Raw genomic sequence first — 25,069 nt, 5'->3', positions numbered from 1 at the left:
TCAAGCAGCATCCGAGGAGCAGGAGAATCAAAGTTTTGGGCCTATTCCCTTCATCAGGAATAAGGCTGGGAGCCTCAGGGATGGAGAAATAAATGGGAGGGCAGTAGGGCTCGGAGGGAAGGTAGCTAAGAGTGTGATAGTGGACGGAGGTAGAGGTAATGGTGATAGGTCAGACAGGAGGGTGGAGCGGATATGTCGGAAGGAAGATGGGCAGGTTATGAGGACGGTGCTGAGTTGGAAGGTTGGAACTGTGAGAAGGTGAGGGGGATGGGAAATGAGGAAACTGGTGAAATCCACATTAATGCCCTGGGATTGGAGGGTCCCAAAGCGGAAGATGAGGCGTTCTTTCTCCAGGCTTAGGGTGGTTAGGGAGTGGTGATGGAAGAGGTCCAGGATTTGCGTGTCCTTAGTGGAGTGTGAGGGGCAGTTGAAATGTTCAGCCATGGGCAGTGGGGTTGGTTGGTGCGGGTGTCCCGAAGATGTTCTCTAAAGCGCTCTGGGAGTAGGTGTCCTGTCTCCCCAATGTAGAGGAGACCGCATCGGGAGCAACAGATACAGTAAATGACGTGTGGATGTGCAGGTGAAACTTTGATGGATGTGGAAGGCTTCTTTGGGGCCTTGGATGGAGGTGAAGGGGGAGGTGTGGGCACAAGTTTTGCAATTCCTGCGGTGGCAGGGGAAGGTGCCAGGTGGGAAGGGGGTTTGGTGGGGGGTGTGGACCTGACGAGGGAGTCACGGTGGGAACAGTCTTTGTGGAAAGTGGATATGGGTGGGGAGGGATATATATCCCTGGTGGACTCCATTTATAGGTGGTGGAAATGGCAGAGGATGATGTGGTTGGTTGGTGGGGTGGAAGGTAACGACTGTGGTGTTCTGTCCTTGTTGCGTTTGGAGGGGTGGGGTTCGAGAGCGGAGGTGCGGGTCGTGGATGCGATGTGTTGGAGGGCATCTTCAACCATGTGTGAAGGGGAATTTCACTCTTTAAAGAAGGAGGCCATCTGGTGTGTTCTGTGGTGGAACTGGTCCTCCTGACAGCAGATACGGTGGAGGCGAGGACTTGGGAATAAAGGAGGTAGGGTGGGAGGAGGTGTAGTCCATGTAGCTGTGGGAGTCAGTGAGTTTGTGGAAGATGTCAGTGTTGAGCCAGTCCCCATTGATGGAGATGGAGAGGTTCAGGAAGGGGAGGGAGGTGTCTGAGATGGTCGAGGTGAATTTAAGGTTGAGGTGGAATGTGTTGGTGAAGCTGATGAACTGTTCAGCCTCCGCGTGGGAGCATGAGGTGGTGCTGATGCAGCCATCAATGTAGTGGAGGGAAAGGTGGGCAATGGTGCGAGCCTACCTAACCATTCTAGATCACGGCTGGTCATCTCAGTGGCATTTTCTTACACTGTCTCCATATTCCTTAATCACGTAATAGCTTATGAGATTTGTCTGCAAGTATGTTGTTTGGTATCTAATACCCAATGTTTGGTTTTGCTGTGGCAATAGTAATAATTTTGCTCGTAAACAAATGATTTTGTCGTCCATTGTAAAACACTTTGGAGTCGGCTGGTTTCCATCAGTTCTCCATTCCTACAGTGTGTAGTTGTCAATAATTTTACAGGGCGAGTGGGATAAATGGGCCAGTTCATTCACAGCTGGGCTGAATGGCCTGTTCTGTACTTTAATGTTCTGTATTCACCAGAAGCAGTCTATTTCAGAGTACAGCAAGCCCTGGACATATCACGGATTTGGGCTGATAAGTGGCAAATAGCATCCTTGTACGCAAGGGCTAAACAATGACCATCTCCAACAGGAGAACAATTAACCATTGGCCTTGACACTCAAGAGCATTGCCACCAATGATTGCGTCGGTGTTAATATCTTAGGGATCATCATTGACCAGAAACTGAACTGGACCAACTGCATAAATGTGTTGCCTACGAGAGTAGATAAGAGACTAGGAATCCTGCAGCACATCACCTGCTTCCTGTCTCCCTAAAGCATGTACAAGGCATAAGCCAGGTGTGTGATGGAATACTCCCATTTGCCTGGATGGATGCAGCTCCAACAGCACTAAAGAAGCTTGATACTATCCAGGACAAAGCAGTCCACTTGATTGGCATGCATCCATAAGCATCCACTCCTCCACGATCGACGTTCATTAGCAACAAGATGCACTGCAGAAATTCACCAGAGATCCTCTGAAACCACCTTCCAAACCCAGGACCACTTCCGTCTGGAAGGACAAGCTCAGCAGATACATTGGAATACCACCAACACCTGGAAGTTCCCCTCCAACCCACTCACCATCCTGACTTGGAAAGGCATCGCCATCCTTTCAGTGTCACTAGATCAAAATCCTGGAATTCCCACCCTAATAACAGATGGATTGCAGTGGTTCTGAATCATTTTAACCTGTAATTCATTCTTTTTATTTGTTGACTGTCGGTTTGACGTGTGGAACCCAAAACCACAGGCAGAAATGGTTCAATTGTTTCTGCATTCTGGAAGAATGTTTGAATATTAAATTGTCTTTATAGATTTCCATTAAGAAATGGATGGCGTGGTGAACAGCACTGCCTCACTGCACCAGGGATCTGGGTTTGGTTCCATCTCTGGGCGACTGTATGCAGTTTGCATGTTCTCTTCAGTCCAAAGATGTGCAGATTAGGTGGCTTAGCCGTGTTAGGGGTGCCTATAGTGTTCAGAGATGTGCAGGCTGGGTGGGTTAGCTGTGGGAAATCAAGGGTTAAAGGGATACGTTAGGGAATGCATCTGGGTAGAATACTCTTTGGAGGGTTAGTATGGACTTGATGGGCTGAATGGCCTCCTACTGCACTGCAGGGATTCTTTGATTCTATTCTATGACGGTAGCTCACCACCACTTTCACAAGGGCAACTAGGCATGAAAAATCAATGTTGATTAGCCAGCGATACCAATGCTCACAAATGTATGATTAATAAAGGTGTTGCTTCTGGGTAGCGAAAAGCGGAAATTGATATTTGTAGAAAATGTTTGCTTATCTAAGATTACAATCTGATCTTGATCAGTTGGGCCAATGAGCTGAAGAGTAGCAGATAGAGTTTAATTTGGATTTAAACACGATGTACTATGTTTTAGTAAAGTGAGCAAGGGCCGGACTTATACAGGTCATAGAAGGGCCCTGGGTAGCGTTGTCAAACAGAGCGTTAGGGTTTGGGTACACAGTTCTTTGAAAATTGCGTCACAGGTAGAGTCATCACAGCAGAGTTCTGGGAGACTTCTCCACAGTCATCACGACCTCAGTGGTGGGAAAGATCCTGGAGTCTATTATAAAGGATGAAATTACGACACATCTGGATAGTAGTAACAGGATAGGTCAGAGTCAGCATGGATTTATGAAGGGGAAATCATGCTTGACTAATCTTCCGGAATTTTTTGAGGATGTAACTCTGAAGATGGATGAGGGAGATCCAGTGGATGTAGTGTACCTGGACTTTCAGAAAGCTTTTGATAAAGTCCCACATAGGAGGCTAGTGAACAAAATTAGGGCGCATGGTATTGGGGGCAAAGTAACTTGGATTGAAAGTTGGTTGGCTGACAGGAAACAGAGTAGTGATGAACGGCTCCATTTCGGAATGGCAGGCAGTGACCAGTGGGGTATCGCAGGGATCCGTGCTGGGATCACAGGTTTTTATAATATATATTAATGATCTGGAAGATGGTATTCGTAATAACATTAGCAAATTTGCTGATGATACTAAGCTGAGTGGCAGGGTGAAATGTGAGGAGGATGTTAGGAGATTACAGTGTGATCTGGACAGGTTAGGTGAGTGGTCAGATGCATGGCAGATGCAGTTTAATGTGGATAAATGTATGGTTATCCACTTTGGTGGCAAGAACAGGAAGGCAGATTACTACCTAAATGGAATCCATTTTGGTAAAGGGACAGTACAGAGAGATCTGGGTGTTCTTGTATACCACTCAATGAAGGTAAGCATGCAGGTACAGCAGGTAGTGAAGAAGGCTAATAGCATGCTGGCCTTCGTAACAAGAGGAATTGAATATAGAAGCAAAGAGGTTCTTCTGCAGCTGTACAGGGCCCTGGTGAGACCACACCTGGAGTATATGCAGTTCTGGTCTCCAAATTTGAGGAAAGACATTCTGGCTATTGAGGGAGTGCAGCGTAGGTTCACGAGGTCAATTCCTGGAATGGCGGGACTGCCTTATGCTGAAAGACTGGAGCAACTGGGCTTGTATATCCTTGAGTTTAGAAGACTGAGAGGGGATCTGATTGAGACATAAGATTATTAAAGGTTTGGACACTCTGGAGGCAGGAAACGTGTTTCCGCTGATGGGTGAGTGCCGAACTAGAGGACACAGCTTAAATATACGGGGTAGAACATTTAGGACAGAGATGAGGAAAAACTTCTTCACCCAGAGAGAGGTGGCTGTGTGGAATGCTCTGTCCCAGAGGGCAGTGGAGGCCAGTCTCTGGATTCATTTAAGAAAGAGTTGGATAGAGCTCTCCAGGATAGTGGAATCAAGGGTTATGGTGATGATCAGTATCCTGTTCCTGCCTTAAGGATGATCAGCCATGATCATATTGAATGGTGGTGCAGGCTCGAAGGGCAGAATGGCCTACTCCTGCACCTATTGTCTGTTGTCTATTGACCCTATAGGAGACCTCCTGCAGGGCACCTTCACTCCTCGAGTCAGACTGCAGCCGGGACGTCACTGAGCGGCATTCTGAGAGATGACACTGCAGTCAGTGTGACTTATCTGAACATCACTGAGGCGATGGGATAGATCAGCCATGGTCTTAATGAATGGCAGAGCAGGCTTGACTGGCCAAATGGCCTAATCCTGCTACTAATACCATGATACCTGCAAATTCCTCTCCACATCTCTGACCATCCTGATATAGCACCATTTACCGTCACTGGGTCAGTTCCTGGGGCTCTTTCCTATTGGCCTTGTGGGTCTGCCATTATCAAATACACGGCAGTAGTTCACAGGAACTTCCCAATGGCAGCTCAGGATGGACAATAAATGCTGGCCCAGTTGGCAAAGCTTTTCTTTTTGAAAAAAAACATCCATTCAAACCTGTTTTTCCATCTGCAATCCTACAAGTTAATTTCCTTCCAGCACCTGCTCAAATTTCTCTTGAAATCATTGATCATTTCTGATTCCAGCATCTTTGTGGACAGTGTGTTCCAGGTTATTACCACATGCTGTTTTTTTTTTTACAGAAGTCCTTTTCACAGTACCCTTAATCTTTTTGCCCAAATCTTGAAATCTATGCCGTCTTTTTCTTGTATTAAAAGCTAATTGGAACAGTGTTTGTTTATCTACCTTATCCCAACCTGTCAGTCAAATCTCCCCTCAATGTCCCATGTTTTGAGGAGACAAGCACCTACATTGTGGGTTGATACAAGATGTATCCTGTATCATGAATGATTCCAAATCAAACTAGGGGGGTTGAAGTTTTTATTGCCTGACGATATGTTATAAAGGACTAAACGCATCCAGTTAGTTCTGCTATAATGCACATTTCTTCAATGCGAATTAGCTATAATATGATTGAAGAATTCAGAATTAGGATCTCTCTTAGAATTAGAATCCCTACTGTCTGGAAACAGGCCCTTTGGCCCAACAAGTCCACACCAACCCTTCGAAGAGTATCCCACACATATCCATTCACCTACATTATTTACCCCTGACTCCTACACCTAACCTATACAGGACCTGAAAATTTAGCCTGGCCGACTCACTTGGCCTGCACATCTTTGGATTGTGGGAGCACCCAGAGAAAACCCACGCAGACATGGGGAGAATGTGCAAACTCCACCCACAGTCGCCCAACGCTGGAATCGAACCTGGGTCCCTGGCGCTGAGAGGCCACAGAGCTAACCACTACCATACCGCCCCTGAGAATCCTACGAGCCAGCTAAATTTATACCGTTATTTGTCGAAGGTGAACCTTCCTTGCTTGTGTTGACTATACCCTGATTCCAGTCCCGTTGGTTTAAATGGTGGTGTTATTCCATGATTTTCCTATAAATGCGGTATCACGTGGGAATGGAGCTCTCACGTTATCAGAGCAGACTGTAGTTATTTTACACGCTCCTGTCAGGGACCTCAGTATGTATTGGCATACTCAATGTTAACCCTCTTCCAATAACCAGTGGCACTGCCGGCAATTCAAGTAAAGTGTTTTTGTCATTGTCATTTTGTCATTATTATTTAGAAAAGGTAACAAAATGACCAGCTCAAGACTTTTTTTTAAAACTGAAATCTTAAATCTGAGGATCTCAAAATCCCCTTGATATTCCAGTGTGAAAATCTAATGGCAGACCCAATTTGTAATTTCTCTGTGGGATATCATCTGAAAGAATATACACTTCCACAGTGACGTGACAATGTCCCAAACTGATTTTTCAACCAGTTCATTACATTTGCAGTGTAGTTGCTATTTTAATGTAGAAAACGCATCAGTTAATTTGCAAGCAGCTATGTCTCTCGAACAGCAGTAGGGCGGTGAATTGCCCGTTATCGTTCACAATGCAATCCAAAGAGAAACGGCCGATGCAGTTAATTTCTGAATGGATTAATACAGTGCTTGAAACTAGGTTGTGATCCAGACTGTTAAAGACATGAGTTGTCTATGAAGCTGTTACTTCCTGCTTGGCTTGTTTGAGCGACTGCTTCAGTCGTATTTAGAGCAACCCCGTGGCGTAATACATTTTCTGCTTACCATCTGTTATTTCCATTGGTTGCCAAGCTGGTGAATTGAGCAACGGATACAAACTCCTGATGAGTCCACGCATGTTAAAGGGCTTTGTGGAGGAACTTCTTGACTTAAAGGGCTATTAGTTTGAAATACTTGAAATGTTAACTCTTTCCTTCCACAGATCCTGCCAGACCTCCTGAATTTCTCCAGGAATTTCTGGGTTTGTTTCAGATTTCATGTATCTGCAGTTCTTTGGTTTATATTAGATCACAGAGTCTTAAAATTGATTGCTTTGGAAGTTGAATTACTTTTATAATGTTTAAAGAAGAACTGACTAAGTATTTTTTAAAAAAAGTTCTAATTCCAGTAAGAGATGGTGCGCACCATGACCTCTTTATGTGGCAGAAATTCCATACCTGTGTTTTCAATTTCCTTTTCTCCAGGTGCTCCAGTTTCCTCCCACAATCCAAAGATGTGCCAGTTAGGTGAATTGGCCATGTTTAAAATTGCCCTTAGTGTTAGGTGCTTTAGTCAGGAGTAAACGTAAGGGAGTGGTTCTGGGTGGGTTGGCCTTCGGAGGGTTGGTGTGGACTTGTTGGGCCGAAGGGCCTGTTTCCACACTGTAGGGAATCTAATCTAGATCTCCTCTCACTCTTCCCTATTTTAATTCAAAAATTGACAGTGTTTCTTTGTTTTTATTCCTCTCCAGGAAAGGTTGAAGTTGGTAACGGTTCTTGGCGCTGGACTTCTGTGTGGCACAGCTTTAGCCGTGATTGTTCCGGAAGGGGTTCATGCACTCTATGAGGATGCTCTGCATGGTAAGAGAGAGATCCATGTCCCAGTCTTGTTTGGAAGCCCTGCAGAGCACAGAATAAAAGCAATGTGGCACCTTGTCCACCCTAAGGCGAGCAAAGTCGTTCTCGAGTCATGACCGCGTTCTTCTGATCGTCATAATTTAGATGACAGCTTTTTGGCTCAAAACATCATGAGAGTTGGTACAGGTTAATTGGAGCACCTAAAATTACTTGGACACTGTGCAGAGTTCAAGACTTGTGCATCTTGAGCAATGACACAGGCTAAGAGAGCAATGAATAATCTGATCAGGGTTACTCGGTCCACATTTTCAAGTTGGACCATTTTCTCCTTCATTTTTGCATGGTGCTTTGTCTGAATTATAGTTCAGATAGAAAAAATTGTAATGCCCTTAGAGAAATGGAGTTTATGGAGCTGGATTATTTCATAGATGTATTGGCATAAGGGCTAAACTGGTTACCACCATTTATCACTAGTAATTGCACTATCCAACAAGGTAACATACAATATTTCTGTAAATTTGACGTAGATTTTACCGCTATGAATTCCTGAGAGACAGCTTGTGCCAGAAACAATATGCAGGATAATTTTCAGGACAGTTTTTTAAAAAAAAATTCGATAGATATACTTTACCAATGGTGTATCAATCTTGCCAATTCTCAGGAATAAAAATTCTACAGCAGAAATGTTGACATTATCCAGGGGGATGTTTTTGATGGAATGCTGCTTGCTTATTCCCATATCTGCAATCCATTCATGCAGTGCATAAATGAACAAGGGGACAGCATTTGCTATCCTCCAGTCTTCTGGCTTTATTCCTGTAGACAATGACGTCATAAAGATCAAAGCCAAAGACTCTGCAATCTCCTCCTTCCCTGGCTTCCCAGAGATTCCTAGGATAAATCCCATCCGACCCAGGAGACTCATCTATTTTCACACTTTCCAGAATTGCGAACACCACCACCTTGTGAACCTCAATCCCATTCTGGTCTAGTAGCCTATATCTCAGTATTTTCCTCAACAACATTGTCTTTTTCCAGTATGAATACCGACAAAAAATATTCATTTAGCGCTTTTCCATCTCCTCTGACTCCACACACAACTTCCCGCTACTGTCCTTGATTGGCCCTAATCTTACTGTAGTATTCTTTTATTCCTGATGTACCGATAGAAAGTGTTAGGATTTTCCTTGATCCTGTCTGTCAATGAGTTCTCATGTCCCCTCCTGGCAACTCTTAGCTCTAAATAAATATGTTCCACTATAAAGATAAGAGAACACGTCATCTGTGATTAACTAACGAAGTAATTAGAGAAAGTGTCACACTTGAATGCTTTTCCTTAACTGTGCAAAAATGCGTGACAGGTCAGATGATTGGTCAGAATAAGCGTATGGCATAATGGCTATAAGGCTAATCAAGGAAGAAATTAGACCATGAGAGAGAGCGAGCTCGAAATGGGTAGTTTTATACAAATATTTTAAAAGGAAAAGAGTAAGTGAGTATTGATTCCCTGGAGGGTGGGAATTAGGAGTTGATTGTAGGTTGTAAGGAAATCACTGGTTAAGTTTGGACACATTTTGCCTCTTGTCTTCACAATGACGGACACAACAAAATCCCCAGTAATATCTTTAAATCAGGACATGGGAAAAAGAGAGGAGTTTATAGCGAATTTGCAATGACAAGGGAAATGATATGAGGAGCTATAAGCTGAGAATGATCCCGTTCCAGCTGGTCTTCATCCTCTGGCCTTAAAACAGGTGGTTCACGAGCTAGTGGCTAGTCTTTATTTTCCATTTTTAAAAAATAATTCCATCCTCGGTGACCTGAGTGTCACCGGCAAGTCCAGAATTTATTGGCTGTCCCCGGTTCCCTTGAGGGGATGGTGGCGAGCTATCCTCCTGAACTGCTGCAGGGGTACAGGTGACCTGGCAGTAATGTCACTGGACTAGTAAACCAGAGGGACACGATTATACATTGGGGGCATAGGTTCAAATCCCACCACGGCAGCTGTTGCAGTTAAAGTTCAATTAATAAAATTGGAAATTGAAAGTTGCACTCTGAAATGGTGATTATATTATTTTTTTAAAAAATCTGATTCACTGAAGTCCGTTTTAGATTAGATTAGATTCTCTACAGTGTGGAAACAGGCCCTTCGGCCCAACAAGTCCACACAGCCCCTCCGAAGAGAAACCCACCCAAACCCATTCCCCTACCCTATATTTATCCCTGACTAATACACCGAACACTACAGACAATTGAGCATAGCTAATTCACCTGACCTGCACAACTTTGGACTGTGGGAGGAGACTGGAGCACCCGGAGGAAACCCACGCAGACAATGTGTAAACTCCACACAGACAGGCGGGAATCGATCCCAGGACCCTGATGCTGTGAGGCAGCAATGCTAACCACTGAGCCACCATGCCACCCATAAAGGCAAGAAGAAATCTTAGGGAAGAAGAAATCTGCCATCCTTTTCCTCTATTATACTGTGGTTAACTCCTAATACCCTCTGAAATGGCCTGAGAAACCATCAGTTCACAGTCAGTAAGAGAAGAACAAGAATTAGAAAAAGAACAATCTCGTATAGATATGGATGACCCGATGGCACAGTTGGTTATTGTTGCCTCACAGCTGCCAGGGAGTTGAGTTTGATTTCACCAACGAGTGGCTGTCTGTGTGGAGTTTGCACGTTCTCCCTGTGTCTGCATAGGTTTCCCCTCGTAGTCCAAAGATGTGCAAGTTAGGTGGATTGGCCATGCTAAATTGATCATAGTGTCCAGAGGTGTACGAGCTAATGTATTAGCCATGGTCAGTGCAGGGTTACAGCGATAGGGTAGGTCACTCTTCAGAGGGTTGGCGTGGACTCGATAGGCCAAATGGCCTGCTTCCACATTGTAGGGATTCTATGATCCTGGGTACATATGCAATGCTTCAGGGAAGGAGAGCATGGCTAATAGCACTGTAGTGGATTAGGCTGGTTCTGTAGTTTCTGAAAGTGGGACTTTTTGTTTTAAATATTTAAAACGTCTAACAGCACTTGCAGAATCACAAAAAGCGGCCACTCAAACCTTTGTCCAATCTGGGAGAAAGTGAGGACTGCAGGTGCTGGAGATCAGAGTTGACTGTGGTGCTGGAAAAGCACAGCCGGTCAGGCAGCATCCGAGGAGCAGGAGAACTGATGTTTCGGGCAAGAGCCCTTCATCAGGACCGGCTTCCTCGCATGTTGTCTGACCTGCTGTGCTTTTCCAGCAACACCCCCTTTGTCTATGCTGTCTCTTTTGAAACAGCTATTCAACAGGTCAAACTCCAACTTCTTTTTTTCTCCACAGCGATGCAAATGTTTCTCTGTTAATTTGAATGTTATTCTTGACATTATAAAATGGATATGATGATGGCGGCTAATCATGATGAGGATGGTGTGAATTGTAGAAATGTTTTGTGCACTGGCAGGTATGTGGAGTTGCCCATGTCCCCTCAGCAGGGCAAGTTTGCTGAGATTCGCAACGACAACAGCTCTGGTCATCGGGTGTGATTGAAGATGTGCCAAATCAGCGTGACTCGGCAGTGACCTGTGGTTCGTGAAGCATACCGGGCTGCAGGAACGCTCCCGCTCGCGTTTAATCTATTTTCCTTCTACTCCCTCAGATAAACACACCCATGGAGGTGAAGCAGAGAAGGTGGAGGATTCGTTAAAGACAGGACAGTCAGCAGAGACTGAGCACGATCACGAGCATATTGCTTTGCACGCCTACATTGGGGTTTCGCTGGTCTTGGGTTTTGTTTTTATGCTGCTGGTTGACCAAATAGGCAGTTCTCACATGCACTCCAGTGAGGGTAAGAGACTCTTCAAATCTCACTCGCTCAGGTTTTCCACAAAATGCAGAGACCCAGTGAGCTACTACCTAAGGCTCGAATCTTTTGATCTTGGTTGGCATCCCGAGTTGTGACAGAACGCTGGCCGCTCGCCTCGGTGGGCGGGGGAAGAGGAGTATTGCTGGGCCGCTGGGGCGAAAGGAGGGGGAGGGGAGGCACTTTGAGCAGGAGTGGAGGATAGAGGAGCATGGGGGGGGGGTACTCTGAAGGGGAGCCTTGTGGGGAGGGAAGGGGGTTTGTGTCGGAGTGAGGAGGTGGGTGAGGTTGGGGCAGAGGATTGTCGAATCAGAATTGGTGGGGATCCTACCAGAAGGAAGGTGGAGTAATTGGATCTGGTTAGCGTAGAGGATGATCTGACCAGGAGGCTAGTGAAGTGGCCAGTTTTATAGTTAGCCGTCAGTAGGAGCACATTTCAATCCCTCTGACTTTTGTTGACTAACTGTGCCCGGGTAAGCGTATATTTAATGCAGTCTTGCTGCCACCTTTATACCACAGCTTTGTAAAGTTGTGTTTTAAAGTTCCAGCAACAAGTGTTTTCCCAAATATTACCCGTGTTCCCAAAAATGTGCACCTTGAGTGAATCGGGGTTTCTTGCATTGTGGTTTGATTCTGATGTGAAGGTACGGATGTAACCGAACCAAATAGCATTACAAACGCTGATTCAGTGCATCTGGTTCCTTTCCTCTGTCTGTTCCCCAAAACCATGTGAGTTATTTGAATCGGTTTGCATCATCCTTTAAATCAGTGCATTCCAGATTATGGCAACTCCTGTACAGTAAAATGTCACCTCAATTCACTCCTCCTGCTTTTACCGATGGCTTTAAATGTGTGACTTCTGGCTAGGAGTCCTCAGTATTCCTACCAATGTGAATCATTTCGCCCTTCAGTGTGTTATATTTTATCTGGTGTTTCTATCCACTTCACGAGTCTATCTCTGCTCTCTCGAGGTCTAACATGATGCTTCTCTCACCTAACTGTATTTGAGTTTCTCGTGCAACCTTTGAACTTACTGACGTATACCAACATAAATGTCCTTCCACCTGATTCCAGGAAGTTGTTTCTTCTACAATGGAAAGGGTTTGGACAGTCAGAAGACTCTGTAGTGCATTCCTGATGAAGGGCTTGTGCCCGAAATGTTGATTCTACTGCTCCTCAGATGCTGTGTGACCTGCTGTGCTTTTCCAACAGCACACTCCCGCCTCTGATCCCCAGCATCTGCAGTCCTCACTTTCTCTGTGTATTGCATTTGAAGACCTATTTTTTAACCTGCCTTCCTCGTATGAAAATATTTGATTTTGCTCTTAAGTAGCCTACTCTAATTTTCAAATTACTTGTACTGACTTTGCATTCACCCACACGAGGAAATAGTCTTTCTGCATTTACCTTATAAATACGGTATTGATTCAAACAGCTGACTTAGGTCATTCTATAGTCATCTAAACTCAAGGGGACAAAACATTCATACGAACCATTCTCATTGCTTAATAGTTTAAATCTCTGGTATCATTCTAATGAATCTTCACTACATGCCCTCCAAGGTCTCCATGTTCTAAGTGCAGTATCAAGAACTGAACAGAGTTCATTTGGTGGCTTCTGACCAAGATCTGGATAACACTTCTCCCCTTTCACATATCAAAACTCCTGCAAAATACTAGCGCCTGTGTGGCTGTTAGCTTTATTTATGGATTTGTGAAGCGGCCTACTCTGTCATATTGAGCTAGGAGAGGTGAAACAGTAATCCACCAGCTGCAGGCTGCTCTGGCCTATAAACCTGAGATTATTTCAATTCTAATTTCTGGTCTTTCAGGACAGGCACAACTGATTTTTGATTAGGTTAGATTCCCTACCGTGTGGAAACAGGCCCTTCACCCCATCAAGTTCACACTGACACTTCGAAGATTAACCTACCCAGACCCTGACTAATGCACCGGACACTATGGGCAATTTAGCATGGCCAGTTCACCCTGACCTGCACATCTTTGGACTGTGGGAGGAAACCCACACAGACACGGGGAGAATGTGCAAACTCCACACAGACAGTCGCCCGAGGCTGGAATCGAACCTGGGACCCTGGCGCTGTGAGGCAGCGGTGCTAACCACTGAGCTATTATGCTGCCCTAAATTTTTCTCAGTTCCGAAAATTAACGTTAGGTTTTCCTGTGTGTAATGGAGCTAAGTATAGCTGGTGCTGCGATGGAAAAATAATTTGTAATAGCAGTTGTAAGACCGACAATATGTATGCAGTAGTCTCTGGAATAGCAACATTGCTGAGTCTGTGGTTGCAAACTCTAGAATGGGTTACAGAATGTATGTTACACAGAAACAGACCATTCCTCCCAGCTAGTCCATACTGGTATTTATGCACCATTCACATCCCCTCCTGCACTTTGAAATGTAAGTAAATGTCCTATCTAAGAGGCTAGACACCAGTGGTATAACAGGACTGAAACATAGCACGGAATCCAGTTTGGAGAAACCAAAATGGTTCATAGACACCAGTGGCATCTAAATAGGCAGAAGGGCGGATAGATCAATGCAATGGTTCCTTTATGAAAATGTAGATATTCAGCTGAAATAATAGAGACTGCAGTTAGATTTTGGGGAGCTCTCTGCACAACTTATTTTGTTTCTGGTCTGTCTTTCAGATCCAGAAGCTGCAAGAACTGCCAACACCAAGATCACCACCACACTCGGACTGGTGGTCCATGCAGCAGGTAACACGAAGTTTCTCATGTTGTGTGATGACGTTTATCAGCACCACGTCAGCGTTGCCCATGTTATGTCTGAAACGTCTCGAACAAAAGCAGCTGGTGGTGCAATCTGAGCTGAGAGGGCACTCTCTCGTAGCTCTCATTGTGCAGACTACTGACATGTCATCTATTCAAACAAATCATGAACTGAATCTAAGCTTGGAACATGCCAAAATACTGCCAGTGCACTGCCCCTTGTATCAGTTACCTGATCAAAATGTTGTCCTACAGTACAAACTCCATTTTGTCCTTATTGTTTGATGCTGCTGAAATGTCGATACTGAGCATTTTATTTTATTTTAACCTGCACTGGGCCTGCTATTATTCCTTATGTAACCTAATTTCCCTTCGATTTCTCCGTCTCACAACTAATGAAAGAGTTTTCTGCTCTCAGCTTAGATACAGTTTGAGTCCACAAAGCAGTTTTGAACAGTTTCTTTTTTGGGGTGCATTGGACTAAGCAATCTCAAATTGATGTAACTAAATCAGACCTTGCTGACTGGATCAAATCCACAACCTTACTCGTCATTTATTTTTGGAACAGAATAACAGTATTTGGCCCATCGGGTATGCTGGTTCTCTGAGAAGCAATCCAGTCAGTTCCACTGTTGTGAGCAGCGAGTTCTAGGGTATTACCTCACGTGAAATAGCTCTTCCTCACCTTCACCCCCTCCACCACCACCTCAACTCTTTCCCAAGACCTAATTCTGTATCCTTGAATACTTTTGCTGTGAACTAATGGAAACCTAGATTCCTCGCAAACCTTATTCAAATGTGTCATAACCTTGTCCAATCTCCCTTCAATTTCCTTTGCTGCAGGGAGTGCAAACCCACCTTCACCAATCTAACCTTGTAACAAACATCCTCATCCAAGTTAACCCCTCAAAGACCTTTGCATCCCCCTCACAGCGTTGTGATTAGAGTGGTATGCAATACTCCAGTTGCAGCTTAATCAGAGCTTAGTAATAGTTCAGCGTGCCTTCTCTGGTTTTTGTACTTGGTGCCTTTATTTATGAAGACCAAGACCCCATATGCTTCACTAGCTGCTCTCACAGTGTGTCTTGTCACCTTCAAAAAAAAAATCAGTGATCATGCACCGCAAGTCCCTCTGTTCCTGCTCATACTTTGACCCTGTGCCGATAAGTCAGTATGCCTCTCCCAATTCCTTCTGCCAACATACCTGACCCTGCGCATCTTTGTACTGCATCAGGTTCCATCTGTCACTTGTCCACCCATTCTGCTAACCTTGTCTTGTTGCAGACAATTCGTATCAACTTGACTGTTTGTCACTCCTGCTTGATGTAGCGGTGCAGGTAGTGCACGGTTTTAAGTCCAAAAACGTGCTATTTTACCACAGGCCCTGTTTAACTTTCGCTATGGACAAGGCTTGTGGAAAAGACAGCCCAGGATATCCACTACAAATTGTGCTTATTGGGGTATTTTAAGCCATTGGAGTCATAGAGATGTACAGCACGGAAACAGACCCTTCGGTCCAACTCGTCCATGCCGACCAGATATCCCAATCCAATCTAGTCCCACCTGCCAGCACCTGGTCCATATCCCTCTAAACCCTTCCTATTCATATATCCATCCAGATATCTTTTAAATGTTGCAATTGTACCAGCCTCCACCACTTCCTCTGGCAGCTCATTGCATACACGTACCACCCTCTGTGTGAAAAAGTTGCCCCTTAGGTCTCTTATATTTTTCCCCCCTCACCCTAAACCTATGCCCTCTAGTTCTGGAGTCTTCCTCCTCTGCTCCCCCCTTTCCCACCCCAGGGAAAAGACCTTTTAATCTAATTTTTGCAGTTTTGTACTATTTGTACATTGTCCTGTGTAGTTGACCACACAGTACAGCCTCTTAACTGAACATGCGATTTCAAAAACAGTTTAGCTTTCTAATCATCCAGTTGTTGGTGTTTTTTAAAAAAAAATTGAGTAACTGGAAGTAAAATGAGCCATTTCAGTTGCAGGCTTGCCTGCTGCAGGCAGTTATTGGGTATGAAGCAGTGATTTGATTTGTGTGTTCCCCTGCAGTACCCAGTCTTACCTCTTCCTTTCCCTTTATAGCGGATGGCATTGCATTGGGTGCAGCAGCTTCCACCTCTCAGACGAGTGTACAGTTGATTGTATTTGTAGCTATTATGTTGCACAAAGTAAGTCTCCACATCTTGAATTTCCTAGTTTTTGTTTAAGGTGTACCATATTTCTCTTTCTCTCTCATTGACTGATCATTTGAGCACTGTAGTGGCTACCGTTCTGGAATTGCCAGTGGCTGAGATGTTTCAATCCTATCGAGGAAAGTTATGCGATTAAACTCTGCTGTATTTTTAAAAACGGTTTTTTTTTGCTTGAAATTTAGATTAGATTAGATTACTTAGTGTGGAAACAGGCCCTTCGGCCCAACAAGTCCACACCGACCCGCCGAAGCGCATACCTAACACTACGGGCAATTTAGCATGGCCAATTCACCTGACCCGCACATCTTTGTGACTGTGGGAGGAAACCGGAGCACCCGGAGGAAACCCACGCAGACACGGGGAGAACGTGCAAACTCCACACAGTCAGTCGCCTGAGTCGGGAATTGAACCCGGGTCTCAGGCGCTGTGAGACAGCAGTGCTAACCACTGTGCCACCGTGCTGCCCACGATAGGTTTGAGATAGCCCAGCAACTGCCCTTGTTTAGGAAGGGAACCTGCCGTTCTTCCCTGGCTTGGCTTACAAGTGGCTCCCCACCCAGTGTTCTCTGAGCAAGCCACTCATTTGTAGCCAGCATTGCAAAAAGAAACGTCCAGTAAGGATATAAACACACATCCTACCCGGCATTGATCTAGCCACCAGACTTAACAAGAGCATGCCAAGCTTGGTTAGCCTGAAAGATTGCAACAATTAGAAGAGCCATTCCAAAACTATTAGAGGGGTGACACGTTGGCTCAGTGGTTAGCACTGCTGCCTCACAGCGCCAGGGTCCCTGGTTCGATTCCAGCCTCGGGCCACTGTTTGTGTGGAGTTTGCACATTCTCCCCGTGTCTGGCTGGTTTTCCTCTGGGTGCTTTGATTTCCTCCCACAATCCAACGATGTGCAGGTCAGGTGAATTGGCCATGCTAAATTGCCCAGAGTGTTAGATGTATTAGTCAGGGGTAAAATGTGGGGAAGCGAGTCTAGGTGGGTTACTCTTTGGATAGTCAGTGTGGATTTGTTGGGCTGAAGGGCCTATTTTCAGTCTATAGGGATTCTAATCAAGAATAGCAAGGAGTCTGCTATACGTACAGACCCTGAGAGTGTAGCAGTATCCCAGCCTCCTCCATCATTAGTCATTCAGATCTTCCAGCCCCAATAACAATAACTATTGTAGTTTGTTACAGTTGTTATTGTGGAACACCAGGCTCCAGGGAGCTGACCGGTGCAGGAACCCGGAACTTGTGGTTGAACAGAATGGCCCTGTGGGAGTGCACACTGATAGTGCCACCCATGACCTGTCAGCACCTGATCTTGGCCTGTTTGCAGTGTCCTCACCCAGTTGTTTCAGCTCATTTTATTTGGGGCTCCTCCTGCGGCTGTAATGCTTGCTGCACAAGTGCATTTCTGTAAATCAATGAAAGCATCAATTATCTGGCAACCCCAGCTCACCTCTACCCTTTGGGGCTGTGCAATTCAGCTGAAATTTCAAAACTGACTTTATTGGTTGTGAAATGTTTTTGAATGTTGCAAGGTAGTGAAAAGCACGACATAAATCCAAGGTTTTCTTACTAATTACTTTACCACTACCCCATTCCTTCCCATTTCTCATTTAAAAGTGATGTGCAAACTCTAATGGATTTTCCGCTATAGATAATTGATATTATACAAAGTCACTGTGTGCAGTATGTACAAACAGTATGTTCCTCAGAATTCTCGTTTTTGACACTGTCCAAAATTCTTCAAAAATGACATGAAGGCCTCCAGCCAACTGTCAATATTTTTCCCGTGGAATGAGGTAGAACTCCTGTATGACTGCAATCCCCTATCATCTTCATCCAGCAACCCTTTTGTAATATACGTGTGTTGACCTTATTGGGAGGTGTTGACTGTGAGAGAAGTCCTTGAATTTATATAACACCATCCACTGTTTCAGACCCCATGCAGAAACACTTCTCAACTAATGAAGAATAATCCTATTTGCACAGTGTCGAAAACTCAAAGGCCACAGACACTAACAACGGGTAACTAGTTCAATATAGCGTTGTGAAATACGTTATGTTCATGCTAAACCGTATTTCGGATCTCTACTCCCTCATCCATCAAAACAGCTCCTGCAGTAGAGCAACATTCGCACAGTATTGCATAGGAGGTTCCCTCTAGGTTTTGTGCTGGTGTTTCTAGGATTGGTCTTGAACCTGTAGCACTTGAGTGTTAGCAATTGAGTCACAGCTGACACCGTACCACACCCGCAGGCAAAGTTTGCATGGTCACGTGTAGTTGCTGCCAGCCGTCATTGGTTAATAATCAAGCATGGGAACCTGGATCGGCGTAAAATGAAGGAATTGTCGGAAAGCATACTTGATCCATCCCAGTATTCCTCTCCTCTTGTTTTTAGGCTCCTGCTGCTTTTGGTCTGGTTTCGTTCCTTATGCATGCAGGCCTCGAAAGGAATCGAATCAGGAAGCACCTTCTGGTGTTTGCTTTGGCAGCACCTCTGCTCTCCATGGTCACTTACCTGGGCCTGAGTAAGGTATGTATGCTGAGGTCAGAACATGTTCATTTGCCGGGTGGAAGTGTATTGCAGCTTGGATGTCAATGTGATGACTACCCTGTCAGCCGTGTGCTGCAGGTACTGAGGTTCCGAGTCAATCGATCTGCTTTTCTGCATCAGCTGATAAGGGATTGGCCAGGATCCCGGGAGAACTCCTTGCTGTTGTCTTTAATAACCAACCTGTGTTTTAACATCTCTTCCCATAGGATGGAGTCTCCTTGACCTTCCCGAGACTGCTGTTGAAGATGTTGGCCAGGTTTTAGCCTGATGCTTGAATATTTCAACCCGTGACTCTGATGCAGATGTAGGAATATTGCCAAGTCACTTTTGAGAGCTGTGTGACTTCTGGGAGCCTTTCAGGCACTAGCTGATTCTCAGTCCAAGTAATAGAGTCATAGTCATGCAGCATGGAAACAGACTCTTTGGTCCAACTAGTCCACACTGCCTGTGTCCAAACTAAACTAGTCTTGTTTGCCTGCATTTGGTCTGTATCCCCCTAAATCTGATCTGTTCATGTACTTATCCAAATGTCTTTTAAATTTTGTACTTGTATCTACACCCAACACTTCCTCTGCCAGTGGGTTTCCCCCGGGTGCTCTGTTTTCCACCCACAGTCCAAAGTTTTTAGATTAGATTCCCTACAGTGTGGAAACAGGTCCTTCGGCCTAACAAGTCCACACCGATCCTCCAAAGAGTAACCCACCCAGACCCATTCCCCTACATTCACGCCTGACTAATGCACCTAACACTCCGGGCAATTTAGCACGGCCAATTCACCCTGACCTACACATCTTTGTGACTGTGGGAGGAAACAGGAGCACCCGGAGGAAACCCACACAGACACGGGGAGAATGTGCAAACTCCACACAGACAGTTGCCCAAGGCAGGAATTGAACCCGGGTCCCTGGTGCTGTGAGGCAGCAGTGATAACCACTGAGCCACCGTGCCACCCCAAGTTGTGCAGGCTATTGGCTGTGCTAAATTGCCCATAGTATTCAGGGATGTGTAAGTTAGGTGCATTGGTCAGGGTAAATGTAGAGAAATAGGGTAAGGGAATGGGTCTGGGTGGGTTACTCTATGGAGGGTCGGTGTGGACTTGTTGGGTCAAATAGCCTGTTTGTACATTGTAGGGATTCGATGAAGTTCATTCCACACATGAACCGCTCTTTGTACAAAAAAGCTGCCCCTCATATCCTCCTCCACGCTTTTTCCCCTCACCTTTTAAACATATGCTGCCTAGTTTTGAACTCCTTCACCTAGGGAATAGACGTTTACGGTTCATCTTGTGTATTTCGGTCATGATTTTAGAAACCTCGATAAGGTCACCCCTCCCAACCTTCTAAGCTCCAGTGAGAAAGGTCCCAGCCTATTTTTATAACTCAAACCCATCATTGCCAGCAACATCTTGGTAAATCTCTTCTGAACCCTCTACAGTTTAATAATATCCTCGCAATAGCAAGGCAAATGGAACGGCACACAGTACTCTACAAGAGGTCTCACCAACAGCCTGTACGACCTCAACAAGTCGTTCCCAACTCCGATACGCAGTGGTCTGAGTTATGAGGGCAATACCTTCATAACCACCCTGTCTATCTGTGACTGTTAATGACCATGCAAAATAGAGGCAGCAGATTATGCTGAATGCTAATAACTTTGGGGAAATTTGCTAGAACTGCTTGGGAGGATTTAAACTAGTAAGGTGGGAGGGTGGAACCCAGGGAGATAGTGAGGAAAGAGATCAATTTGATGTGGGTACAGCTGAGAACAGAAGTGAGTCAAACAGTCTGGGCAGGCAGGGACAAGGTAGGACTAATAAATTAAACTGCATTTATTTCAGTGCAAGGGGCCTAACAGGGAAGGCAGATGAACTCAGGGCATGGTTAGGAACATGGGACTGGGATATCATAGCAATTACAGAAACATGGCTCAGGGATGGGCAGGACTGGCAGCTTAATGTTCCAGGATACAAATGCTACAGGAAGGATAGAAAGGGAGGCAAGAGAGATGGGGGAGTGACATTTTTGATAAGGGATAGCATCACAGCTGTGCTGAGGGAGGTTATTGCTGGAAATACATCCAGGGAAGTTATTTGGGTGGAACTGAGAAATAAGAAAGGGATGATCACCTTATTGGGATTGTATTATAGACCCCCTAATAGTCAGAGGGAAATTGAGAAACAAACTTGTAAGGAGGTCTGTAAGAATAATAGGATGGTTATGGTTGGGGGATTTTAACTTTCCAAACATAGACTGGGACTGCCATAGTGTTAAAGGTTTAGATGGAGAGGAATTTGTTAAGTGTGTACAAGAAAATTTTCTGATTCAGTATGTGGATGTACCTACTTTTGGGAAATAAGGCAGGGCAGGTGACTGAGTGTCAGTGGGGGAGCACTTTGGGGCCAGTGACCATAATTCTATTTGTTTTAAAATCATGATGGAAAAGGATAGACCAGATCTAAAAGTTGAAGTTCTAAACTGGAGAAAGGCCAATTTTGACGGTATTAGGCAAGAACTTTCAAAAGCAGATTGGAGGCAGATGTTCATTGGTAAAGGGATGGCTGTAAAATGGGAAGCCTTCAGAAATGAGATAACAAGAACCCAGAGAAAGTATATTCCTGTCTGGTTAAGAAAAAGAAGGAAGCATATGTCAGGTATAGACAGGATAGATCGAGTGAATCCTGGGAAGAGTATAAAGGAAGTAGGAGTATACTTAAGAGGGAAGTCAGGAGGGCAAAAAGGGGACATGAGATAGCATTGGCAAATAGAATTAAGGAGAATCCAAAGGGTTTTTACAAATATATTAAGGACAAAAGGGTAACGAGGGAGAGAATAGGGCCTCTCAAAGATCAGCAAGGCGGCCTTTGTGTGGAGCCATAGAAAATGGGGAAGATACTAAATGAATATTGTGCATCAGTATTTACCGTGGAAAAGGATATGGAAGATATAGACTGTGAGGAAATAGATGGTGACATCTTGCAAAATGTCCAGATTACAGAGGAGGAAGTGCTGGATGTCTTGAACCTGTTAAAGGTGGATAAATCCCCAGGACCTGATCAGGTGTACCCGCGAACTCTGTGGGAAGCCAGAGAAGTGATTGCTGGTCCTCTTGCTGAGATATTTGTATCATCGATAGTCACAGGTGGGGTGCCGGAAGACTGGAGGTTGGCAAACGTGGTACCACTGTTTAAGAAGGGTGGTAAAGACAAGCCAGGGAACTATAGACTGGCGAGCCTGACCTCAGTGGTGGGCAAGTTCTTGGAGGGAATCCTGAGGGACAGGATGTAAATGTATTTGGAAAGGCAAGGACTGATTTGGGATAGTCAACATGGCTTTGTGCGTGGGAAATCGTGTCTCACAAACTTGATTGAGTTTTTTTGAAGAAGTAACAAAGAACATTGATGAGGGCAGAGCAGTAGATGTGATCTATATGGACTTCAGTAAGGCGTTTGACAAGATTCCCCATGGAAGACAGATTCGCAAGGTTAGATCTCATGGAATACAGGGAGAACTAGCCATTTGGATATAGAACTGGCTCAAAGTTAGAAGACAGAGGGTCGTGGTGGAGGGTTGTTTTTCAGTTTGGAGGCCTGTGACCAGTGGAGTGCCACAAAGATTGGTGCTGGGTCCTCTGCTTTTTGTCATTTACATAAATGATTTGGATGTGAGCATAAGAGGTACAGTTAGTAAGTTTGCAGATGACACCAAAATTGGAGGTATAGTGGACAGCGACACACCTCAGATTACAACAGGATCTGGACCAGATGGGCCAATGGACTAAGAAGTGGCAGATGGAGTTTAATTCAGATAAATGCAAGGTGCTGCATTTTGGGAAAGCAAATCTTAGCAGGACTTATACACTTAATGGTAAGGTCCTAGGGAGTGTTGCTGAACAAAGAGACCTTGGAGTGCAGGTTCATAGCTCCTTGAAAGTGGAGTCGCAGGTAGATAGAATGGTGAAGGCGGTGTTTGGTTTGCTTTCCCTTATTGGTCAGAGTATGGAGTACAGGAGTTGGGAGGTCATGTTGCAGCTGTACAGGACATTGGTTAGGCCACTGTTGGAATATTGCGTGCAATTCTGGTCTCCTTCCTATCAGAAAGATGGTGTGAAACGAGAAAGGGTTCAGCAAAGATTTACAAGGATGTTGCTAGGGTTGGAGGATCTGAGCTACAGGGAGAGGCTGAACAGACTGGGGCTGTTTTCCCTGGACCGTTGGGGGCTGAGGGATGACCTTATAGAGGTTTACAAAATCATGAGGGGCATGGAAAGGATAAATAGGCAAGGTCTTTTCCCTGGGGTGGGATAGTTCAGAACTAGAGGGGCACAGGTTTAGGGTGAGAGGGGAAAGATATAAAAGAGACCTAAGAGGCAACCTTTTCATACGTGTATGGAACGAGCTGTCAGAGGATGTGGTGGAGGCTGGTACAATTGCAACATTTAAAAGGCATTTGGATGGGTGTACGAATAGGAAGGGTTTTGGGGGGATATGGGCCGGGGGCTGGTAGGTGGAACTAGAATGGGTTGGGATATCTGGTTGGCATGGATGGGTTGGACTGAAGGGTCTGTTTCCATGCTGTACATCTTTGTGACTCTATGGTAAAACACAGAAGTTTAGCATCTCCACCACCCAGCATGATGTAGTGTACTCTGTAACATGGAGGAAGGATGCTGATTAACTGGGAGTTTTCAAATGCGCATGCTACCTATAAGGTAGAAACGTACAAATACATTCAACGTCATCTTTTTGGGCCATGTGGTTGATTATTGTTGCACCGAAAAAGGCTATTGTTGGAAGGGAAGAGAGAGTTTCTTCAGGCAGGCATTATGGCATGGAAAAAGGCCATTTGGGCCATCATGTCCATCCTACCTCGTAATCTTGTCAGTCCCATTCCCTGTAGTCGTGCAAATATATTCCACTCAAGTGTGTTTCTAGTTTTCTTCTGGCATCATTCAATTGCGTGCTGTCCCGTGCTCTCCCCTTCCACCACCGTAAGTAATTACTGCTCGCTGCACAGAAAACATGTATTTTCCTCACATCTCCCTGCATCTCTTGCTGAGAACCCCAAGCTTATGTTCCCCTTGTGCTTTGCCAACAGTTGATGGGAATGTGTTTTGTTGACTACCTTATCTAACCCTGTCATAACTTTGTGCACCTCAATCAAATTTCTGCTCAGTCGTCTTTACGCCAAGACAAACAGCCTGAACTACTTCAGCCTAATCTAGCATCTGCAGTCCCTTATCGTGTGAGCTGTTTGGGTCAATTGTTTGGGCGCACTCTGGACATTCATTTTCCTCCTGAGGTGACCAAAACTGGATGTAATAATCTACTTGTATCCTCACCAGAGCTAAACAAGTGCAGTATGGCCTCTCTGTTTTTGTAGCACAGGCCTATTACTTGTAAAGTCCAAGATCCCTTTTACTTTGCTAATCACTCTCTCAAGGTGTGCTGCCATCTTGAAAGAACTATGCACCTGACTCATAAACTGGATTGTACAAGTTGAATGTGGGCAAAACTGATAATGAGGCTGTCAGTCTCTTGTTCTGGGATGTTAAACTTGCCTGGTCTAACTAAGTAACACTGATCTTCAGGGATTATTGACCTGACTCTGCAGAGAAGCTGAATTCCTATCGTAAGATTTTTTGGGAATGCTGAGAGCTTTAGCTCTGTCTGTTATCTCAGTCCCTCTGTGGTAATGGATGTCTCAAAGTCATTCTCCTACCATCTGTTGTCTAAAGGACCCCTTCACAACACTTGCTGACATGTAATTTTAGAGCAGTATAGACTGAGAGATCTCTGTTACCTTGTCCTCTTGCTAGTTCTTCCTGTGTGATAAGCAACCCAACTCCAATCTGTCCTATCCTAACGACCGTGCGTATACCTTCCAGCAGGGATATCGGAACAAGCTCAGGAAGCTTCCACCCAACGGATTACCTTCTGAAATGCAGGCACTTGCCGCACAACTAGACCCTAACAGTTATTTTCCACTTGCAGCCTGTGAAATGGCTGGTGATGAGTTTGTTGGTGCTGCTAGCTGATAGAGGGAACTGGGCCAGAATGCCAGGAGAATGGCCCTCATCTGCGAATTGTGCCATTGAATCTTTAATGCCCATTTTGGTGTGAATGGGTCTGTGGTTAAAAGTCCCATCTGAACATGCCCTCTCACCACAGCGGACCCTTGCAACTTCACTGGAGTGCCAAGCCAA

At 45.0% G+C, this 25,069-nt stretch overlaps 1 protein-coding gene across 1 annotated transcript in view; it reads left to right on the top strand.

Moving 5' to 3' along the window:
- slc39a9 (solute carrier family 39 member 9) overlaps positions 1 to 25,069 on the top strand; it is a 46,037-nt gene that overhangs the window by 16,258 nt on the left and 4,710 nt on the right. Inside the window, exons 2-6 of the mRNA XM_060828660.1 lie at positions 7,405 to 7,513; positions 11,156 to 11,344; positions 14,029 to 14,097; positions 16,206 to 16,291; positions 18,713 to 18,847. Of these exons, the coding sequence (XP_060684643.1) occupies positions 7,405 to 7,513; positions 11,156 to 11,344; positions 14,029 to 14,097; positions 16,206 to 16,291; positions 18,713 to 18,847 (588 nt within the window). The remainder of the gene's footprint in view (positions 1 to 7,404; positions 7,514 to 11,155; positions 11,345 to 14,028; positions 14,098 to 16,205; positions 16,292 to 18,712; positions 18,848 to 25,069) is intronic.

Source organism: Hemiscyllium ocellatum, chromosome 8 (assembly GCF_020745735.1).
Source record: "Hemiscyllium ocellatum isolate sHemOce1 chromosome 8, sHemOce1.pat.X.cur, whole genome shotgun sequence".
Classification (NCBI taxonomy): domain Eukaryota; kingdom Metazoa; phylum Chordata; class Chondrichthyes; order Orectolobiformes; family Hemiscylliidae; genus Hemiscyllium; species Hemiscyllium ocellatum.
This window is presented reverse-complemented; position numbering and strand designations above follow the sequence as displayed.